A 9,450-nucleotide genomic window follows, 5' to 3' on the forward strand; every position below is an offset into this window, starting at 1 on the left:
AGTTATTTGTGCTATTAGGTGACATTCTTAGCTATTTAGAATTAAAAGAAAAATAAAATTTGGGGAAGGACTAATAGTTTAAATAAGTACCACTTATTAAATATATCCTAAGAGCTAGTCCTTTACATGCATTGGTCATGTTTGTGCTTAAAACAAGTCACATGGATAGAACTTATTAACTCAATTTTACAGAAAAAAACTGATGTAGAAAGTAAAGGAATTTGTTCAAGGATTCCCATTAGTATGGCATAGCAAGATTTCAAGGCATGTTTGAATGAATTCAAAGTCTGTATAAATCATCTATAATATTCTACTATAACAGTCAAAGGAAAAAGAGCCAGTGGGGTAAAAAAAAAACACAACTTCAATAAATTGAGAGTTGGTGGGCACTAAAAGGGAAAGATCTCTAACTATTATCAATTAAGCTTTTAAAATGGACTCTGGGCTTTTTGTCCATGTGCACATCTAGAAAAAGATGAAATTACTACCTTGCCTTCCAGGAATAATCCTTGAGCTTATTGGCCCACACTATCTCCCACTATTTGTGGCACACAACTGCAGCAGAAATAAGGCAACTTTCTGACCAAAATTGTGAGAGGGTGGGTATCCTACTGAATTTGAGGTATATTATCAAAAAGAGCTCCCTCTGCTTCTCCCCTGGAAAGCTCCCCCCCTCAGCCAGTAAAGTATCATTGAAAAACAGCAGCCCTGAAGATGGGGCTGACTCTAGACTGTGAATCTCATGATGTGTCATCCTACTTACTTCCTCAGACTCTCCTAAGTCCCACCAGCCATTGCCCTCTGATTTCTCAGCCTTGCATACTCCCATCAACAATGGCAAATATTGTTTTCTCCATATATATGAATAATTTTCTCTCTAGCTTCTTTGGGGACAAGAGACATTCCTCTTTCTCAAGCAGGGCAGGTGACTACCAATTCCCTTGCCTGGGTATTACTACTCAGCAATAACTAGCTGGCAAAGTTACATGCAATCACATACATAATAAGAATCAGTTTAATAACTAACTCTCTTTTTCTCTATCTCTCACACATACACACACATAAGTGCACACTTACACAAATCCTGATTCTATTCAACAGCTAAATTCTGAAAAACTTGGAACTATACACTCCTGTGGCAGTGTTGGGAATATTAAAATGAATATCCCCCAGTTTTTGCCCCCAGGCAGCAGCATTTCTATTGGTAACAAATAGATAAATACATAAAAGAAGTCATGTTGTATTAGATGTAGCATAATTGTACAATATACTAGTGGCACAAAGTGTTAAAACAATTTCCTTTATTCATTTCAGGGATCAGGAAAGATTCATTAACAACACTTCAATTTTGGTGTCACTGAAATTTGTTACTTGTTTTATCTATTCATACCTGAAGCCAGGAACAACTTAAGGACAAGGTGTAATTTTCTATGTTCATTATATGTTGTAAGAAAGATGAACGTAGTTTAATTGATAAGGAAAAGGTAATTGATTGTAAGAACATTAGGGAATGGCAGAATAAACAGTCTGGAGGTGTGGGATAGGAAACTAAGGCATTCCATAAGATCAGGAATCATCAAAAACAACAACGGTCTCATAGGAGAGATAGATTGAGGGAAATTTAAAGAAAGACCATCTGATTGACCACCCTTAAGTCATGTGCCTATATGAGATCCGTTAGGTAAATCCCTACATTTATATTATATCAAAAGACAGCCAATGGTATAATTCGGTCTTTCTCATTTGGACTTTGGATTCTCTAACACCATATCGCACTTTGAGAAGTGCCGGGTATAGCAGTTTCCCAAAAATAAAAAAGGAGCTATTTGAAAAAAAAATGGAAAAAAATATCAAGCAGATAAGCATACACCACTAGGTGAAAGACTATAAGTTCCTTCAAAGAACTCACATTATTACAAAAGTTAAAGGTACACAAAATATTACCCACAATTAATCTCAGAACAATAACATGTATTGAGAGTTACTCAATTACCCTCTGGAAAGAGCAGAATCTCTAAAGTTTGCAATCAACCACTCCTGCTACTACCTCCAGCACACCAGTTAAGGTTCTCTTCATTTTCTATGACCTTGATAAAGAAAAGATCATAACCAGAGTGAGATACCTACGCCTCAACAGGAATTCAATGACACTTGCTGGGAGAATGACTTCCATCAATGACACCCACTTCCATCCCCCCTTGTTTCACCTGCTAGGAATCCCAGGACTGGAAACTGTACATATCTGGATTGCTTTCCCATTCTGCATTGTGTACCTGATTGCCCTTGTGGGGAACATCACCATTCTCTTTGTGATCAAGACTGAACACAGTCTCCACCAGCCCATGTTCTACTTCCTGGCCATGTTGTCTATGATCGATCTGGGTCTGTCCACGTCCACCATCCCCAAAATGCTGGGCATCTTCTGGTTCAACCAACAAGAGATCAGCTTTGGGGGCTGCCTTGCCCAGATGTTCTTTATCCACATGTTCACAGGAATGGAGACCGTTCTCCTGGTGGCCATGGCTTATGACCGCTTTGTTGCCATCTGCAACCCTCTCCAGTACACCATGATCCTCACCAATAAAACCATCAGCATCCTAGCTTCTCTTGTTGTTGGAAGAAATTTAATTCTTGTGACTCCATTCGTGTTTCTCATTCTGAGGTTGCCCTTCTGTGGGCATCACATCATCCCTCATACGTACTGTGAGCACATGGGTCTTGCCCGGTTGGCCTGTGCACCCATCAAGGTCAACATTATCTATGGGCTCATGGTGATTTCTAATATCATTGTGGATGTGATCCTGATTGCCTCCTCCTATGTGCTTATCCTTCGAGCTGTTTTCCGCCTTCCTTCTCAGGATGCCCGGCTAAAGGCTCTCAATACCTGTGGTTCTCATGTCTGTGTCATGCTGTGCTTTTACACACCAGCTTTTTTTTCTTTTATGACACACCGTTTTGGCAGAAACATTCCCCGCTATATCCACATTCTTCTGGCTAATCTTTATGTGGCTGTCCCACCGGCCCTTAATCCGGTCATCTATGGAGTCAGGACCAAACACATCAGAGAGAGAGTTGTGAAGATATTTGTACAGAAATAATAGTTCTGTGTCAACATTTGGAAAATATATCCACATACCACCCACATTTTAATAATCTGAGCTCTGCTTCAAATTTCCTATTAGAGTAGATAGCAGTAGCCAGATTTTTATTTTTTATTGGAATTCATTTAGAGCTGACAGGTAACTTTGCTGTCTGCTCTACCCACCCACCCCATGTAACTGGACGAAGGGAAAGCACTGATGGAAAAGGAAGATGTCCTGGAGGCAGCAGTGGTTTGGGAGTAGAATGGCTGGTGGGAAAAGATGAGAACACTCCCCATTTTTCCATGTGTCTTCTCTTTAGGTACGTTCAGACCCTGAAGGAACACTCATCCAACAATCTCACTTTGTAGATGAGGAAAATAAGGTATAAGCCATGGCTTGGTGACAGTGTCTAAATTAGTGCATCTGTTCCACAGATTTATATTCTGTATATTAATCCTCAAGTTTTGTCTTCCTTCTCTAGAGTCATTACTCATTTTCATTTTAATGGTTCCCCTGTCTTGTTCTTACTGTCATTTTTGTTCCCTTTCTTCTTTCTAATCTAATTCTTCCCATTTCCCTCTCTTCCTCCTTCTCTCCCTCTTTTTCCTCCCCCCTCCCTCCTCCCTTCTCTCCTTCTCTTTTTATCTCTCTCTCTCTCCATCTCTTCTTCACTGTTCCTCCAATAAACCAAGTATCTGTGAATTGAAGAATATGGGAGAATACAGTTTAGATATTAAAGATATATGACATTATTTCCTCACTTACAGCAAAGTCATTTTAGATGTGAATAATTGTATGTGTTCTATGTCTAGTTCTAACTGAATTCTACCTAAAATTTTCCTTCTTTGTTACACCATTTACCTTCATATATACAAGATTCCAGAAAATTTGGAAAAGGAAATCAGCATCCTCCTATGGTTTAAGCACAAAATCAGTCTTGATAGCGAATTCAGAATGATCTCAGTATAATTTATTAATAATGCAGATTTCCAGTATGTAGTACCATTTTCCAAACTCCAGTTATAGGTGGAGAATGTAGTTTGCTATAAACTAGATGAAAGGATCACTGAACTTTAATTTGTGACTGACTAGGGCTCTTTTTAAAAAAAATCAGAAATCTTCATCATATCTTCTGTTTCAGAACCACATTCTTGTTTTGCATGATGGTAAGCAAAATACTCAAAAGCACACCAGAGTGGAATATCAGAAAATGAGGATAGATATAGGTAAGAGTACAAGCAAAGCAACAATACCTGTTGCAATTTCTGTAAATCTGGGCAATTTAGGTGAATCTGAGCAGCTCTTGGTCTGAAGTTTGATACTGGCAAAGCAAAATTCTTGGGTCCTATAGCACCTTGTGAAATACCCTTACTCCTGTGAGCATGAATAAGTTTGCTTGTTTGTTTTTTTCAGCCTCTGTCTCTTAGTCCTAAAATCTAATGGACAAAATATTTTGAAGTTGGGAAGACAATAAAATTCACCTGATCTTTCCCATTTATTTTATATTTCTCCTTTATTTACAAGTAAGAAAACCAAGGTCCAAATAAAGGCAGGAACTTGTGTGCATAAAATGTATGCATATTTAGCAGCATTTTGATTATAACAAGAGTAGATAACTCATATAAATCATATAAATCACTCATACAAATCATATAAATCTACAAACTCTTAGCTCTTGTAAAACATTTAGGTTGAAAATATTTTATGTATGTACATGAGGCTCAACCATTGGTCCCATATGGAGATATCTAGGAAAGTGGGAGAGAGAGCGAGTATCCTAGGATTGGTGTTGGTGATGACAGAAAGGAGAGTACAGAAAGCCTAAGTACAGGAACAAGCAGAAGAGTAACAGAGTGAAACTGGTACAGTCCTCACCAGTGTGGTCCATCAGTGGTGAGTGGTAAAGATTGGCCAACTCCCTGGTCATCCATATCTATACCACATATAAACATACTAAAGACAGGGTTTATTCTGCAGTCAATGATATGAAGCAGTCTATGGCATGTATACAGACCGCTGGTTAAATCTATATATGATATTGGTAAAATTCAATGTAAAAGTAATAGTGTACATAATGTGGAATGGGATTCATTATAATGCTGCTCCTGAGATGGACCATGAGCAAACTGCTTAGACCTGGTTCAGTCCCTGTCCTAGGCTCCCTTCCCAGGGTACCTCTGTGCTTTGGAATAGCTTCCTCAAAATTTTCTAAGTTTGTTTCTGGTACATGGGACTGGTTGGGGACAGCACTGCTGTCTGACAGGGTGCCCTGAGCCTAGATCCGGCTGAGCACATCAGCCCAGTCCTCAATTCTCCTCTTTAGAGAACTCTGTGGCTCTTTTTCCTGTACCCACCAGCTTGGAAAATCAGCCATTTGACAGAAGAAGCTTTGTGACCCATATCTATGGGGTTGTCCTGAGATCTCATGGCTAGGACCTGGGTTCAGTAGAGCGGCTTGGTGAGCAGATAAGATTTTCTGGACAGCGAAGTTTCTCTTTCATGGAATTCCAGAAGATGGAGCCATCACAATAGTGCTGACATGCTGATTGGAGGTGATCCTCACTCATCACTTACTGCAGACACAGGAGGAGTTCAGGGCTCTGATTTAACCATTGGTCCTCTTCTGAACCTTGGGCTTGAGTTATGTGTTAGAGCTGTTCACTGACTCCCACCCATCTATGTTCAAACTTAGTGCTGCCTCCTAGCTACAACACCCAAGGGTGGCAGTGGGAGCAGCATATATCCTCTATCTCACTGCCTCCTCTACCATAGCATTGGTACCCAGAATGATTATCCCAACCCTTCCATAGGCTCTACACTACCCACCAGGTGTTCCTCCAGAAATGGTTGCATTTACCACTCCAGAGTCTTTTGAGAACACTGTTCTGCAATGTCATTAGCTACTTTCAATCTATGTCCTATTTTATCTCCAATTGATATGATAACATGCTTTCTTGAGCCAATGTTAAGTAATGTCAGATGAGGTAGGGGCATTCCTTGTATGAATGGGAAGGTTCTCACTCTACCCACGTGCCTCACCTATACTCCAAGCTGGTGACACTGAGTAAAAGGGAGCAATGCAATCAGAACTGAAAAAGATCACTTTCTAGATATATAGTGATTAGGGACTAAATATTTCAGGTGGCTAAAAGATGTGTTTTTCTAAATTAATGTTATAAAATTCAAAAAAATAAATTTAACATGAACAGAAAAAAACTATCATGCACATTTTCCTGAATGATCTGGTTAAGCCTGACATTTATGGTCATCACCAATGAAGGACAAGACAAACCTTTGAGAGATCATTAGAAGCTGCTATTCATAAGTAGTACAGTGAGTGATGCAGCATCTTAAGTAATGGTGCAATTAGTATTAAATAATTAGAATTGGAAATGCCAGAAGCAAGACAATCTATATTGTTTTGAAGAGCCATGGCATTGTAAGTAATAACAGTGTTAGTACCTTACCTTTGTGGCAGGAGAAATTAAATGGTCAGAATTGGTCTGTTTGACAGTTTAAAAAACATGAATAGAAAGTTAATGTAATGGAATAGAAAGAAGAAATTATCTGGAAACTATAAAGGATCTCCATGTGCAGTGATTGAACAACCAAGAATATATATATTTTCTACCCATTATCCTAAATCTTCATCAATAAATTATTATATATCACATATGTACATGAATTTTATAATAAATTTATAGTCAAATTGTTAATATATTCAGGAGACTTACAAAAATATTTGTCCAGGCACTGCACACAGTGTAGGGCAAGTCCTGCACACATTTTTATATCTAGTCTTGGTTTGCCCAATTTCTAACTTCCTTTTGCACTCTTGTGATGGGTGTCAAAATAATAATGCGCTGGACCTGGAGCATGATCCCAATGTCTTGGGAATAATCTGTATGCAGTTTGACTATTGGTTTGTGGATGAAACTATATGTATGTGTATGAATGTACACATGCTTATGTTTGTGTTAAATGTGGCATAAATTTACTAGTGTCTGTGATTATTAAATGCATTTTCACATAGGCTTAATATTAAATATGACATAAGAAGAGAAAAATATACAAAAAATAAAAATAATTGAGGAAATGATGAAAAAATACAATAACTTCCATGTTTAATGATATTTTATCAGATTAAATGTTTCAAGACAAAGCTGTTTTCTATAAACCTCCTCTGCCCTCCCAGTCACTCCTTCTTCTTGGGAATCCTTTATGCAACACCCAGTAGTTTACAGAATATAGAAGCCAGTCTAGCTCATTGAATATCAGTACTGTTTATCTTCAATACTGTTATCCACCAAGACCTTAGAAGCAGACATAACTCAATCTCACATAAAGAAGTAAACGTTCATGAAATTTAAACCAGATACAATATCTTCTCAAATCTGTTTCAAAATTGACCTACTAAGTGGTTTTTCAATCCATAGATCATGATAATTTAGTCAGAGCCTTGATATTATCCTGCTTTAAAACAAAACACAAAAAAACACAAAAAAGCTCAACCAATCAAACAAACAAACAAAAAAACCTTGTAAAAATTCCAGATGCCTGCAGACCCTTCCATTTTCCACATGCCAAGTTTTAAGAAAATTTCCAACAGTTTTCCCAAGTGGTTTCATGATTTTTACACCTGTACCAACAAATATGAGGGTTCTAAGCACTACATTCTCACCATTTGGTCTTTTTGGTCTTTTGAATTTTAGCTACTCTAGTGAGCGAAAATCAGTATATCATTATAGCTTCAATTTCCATTTTTCCCATGGCAAATAATGTTGTTCATATGTTAGCAGAAACCATTTTTTCAATCTTTTGTGAAATGTGTTAGTCTTTTCCAAGAACTACAAAATAAACTACTTTGAGAAATATTTCAGTGTAGTTCAAAAGTCTTTTAGAAATTGGTGTTCAAATGAAAAATTGCTTATGTTAAAAGTAAAATAAGACCAGTAAAATTATATTTAGCATATGTAATATGAAATATCATATATTACGTATGGTATATTATATAAAATAAAATTAAGTTTAAATAGAGGAATCTTCAGGAAAAGATAGGGCTGCCTGTTGGCTATATTAATCAGAGTTTTGGAAAAAGCGGTTGGCAAACACAAGCCGGGCCCCTTATATTACAACAAACTATTGGCACAAGGAATGATAAGGATAGTGCAGGTGAGGATATGTACAACTTCTTGGCCTGAAGACAAGAAGTTGTTCTTGGAACTCAGAGACTCAGAGAGCATTATGAAAAAGGCTGCCTGATAGGAGCTGAGATTTGTTTTGAAGGACTCACCCAACCCATGATGACCTTCATGTCACCTGCAAGGAGAGAGCAGGTTGAAACCAGAATATCCTGACTTTACTTCTGTCCTATCCTCTGATGGCACTTTCTATTTTTTGAACCCAACCAGATGCCAAAGGACAAGGGAGGATATGGATGCGGTGCATACTTGTGAGTACTCTAGGATACAGAATATGGAGTGCTCCTGGAGCAGCAAAGAGAAGATATCCAGCACATTGGCCCACATAAATGAAAAGCTGGAGGAAAATTCTGAATAAAATCTTCAAAGCCTGCATTCATATATATTTCCCTTTCAATTACTACTCTATATTCGTTTTTCAGGATTATATGTGTGTTATCAGATATTGTCTCTTTCTACTTCTTTTCAAATTTTTATTTAAAATATAGTGCATATACAGTGCACTACTGGTTTCAGAAATAGAATTCAGTGATTCATCATTTACATACAACACCCGGTGTTCATCATAACAAGTGTCCTCCCAAATACCCATCACATCACCCATCTAGACACCCCCACCCACCTCCCTCCATCAACCCTCAGTTTGTCCTCCATCATTAAGAGTCTCTCATGGTTTGTTTCCCCTCTCTTTTTCCCCCCTACCCTATGTTCATCTGTTTTGTTTCTTAAATTCCATATATGAGTGAAATCATAAGGTATTTTTCTTTTTCTGACTTATTTCACATAATACATCTAGCTCCATTCACATCGTTGCAAATAGCAAGATTTCATTCTTTTGATCACTGAGTAATATTCCATTGTGTGTGTATATACAGAATAGAATACTGTGATTGATATGTGTGTGTGTGTGTGTGTATATACCACATCTTCTTTATCCATTTATCAGTTGATAGACATTTGGGCTCTTTCCATAATTTGGCTACTGTTGATAGTGGTGCTATAAACAACAGGGTGCATGTGCCCCTTCAAATCAGCACTTTTATATCTTTTGGATAAATACCTAGTAGTGTAATTGCTGGGTCCTAGGGTAGTTCTATTTTTAACTTTCTGAGGAAACTTCATACTATTTTACAGAGTGGCTGCCCCAGTTTGCATTCCCACCAACA

The 9,450-nt window shown here is 37.7% G+C and overlaps 1 protein-coding gene across 1 annotated transcript; it reads left to right on the forward strand.

Moving 5' to 3' along the window:
• The first annotated feature begins 2,056 nt into the window (after positions 1-2,056).
• Positions 2,057-3,369, forward strand: LOC131488700 (olfactory receptor 52E4). Its single transcript, XM_058690561.1, has one exon. The coding sequence runs from the start codon at positions 2,145-2,147 to the stop codon at positions 3,096-3,098; it is 954 nt and encodes a 317-aa protein (XP_058546544.1). The 5' UTR covers positions 2,057-2,144; the 3' UTR covers positions 3,099-3,369.
• The last annotated feature ends 6,081 nt before the right edge of the window (positions 3,370-9,450 follow it).

The sequence above is a fragment of the Neofelis nebulosa genome, chromosome 10 (assembly GCF_028018385.1).
Source record: "Neofelis nebulosa isolate mNeoNeb1 chromosome 10, mNeoNeb1.pri, whole genome shotgun sequence".
Classification (NCBI taxonomy): domain Eukaryota; kingdom Metazoa; phylum Chordata; class Mammalia; order Carnivora; family Felidae; genus Neofelis; species Neofelis nebulosa.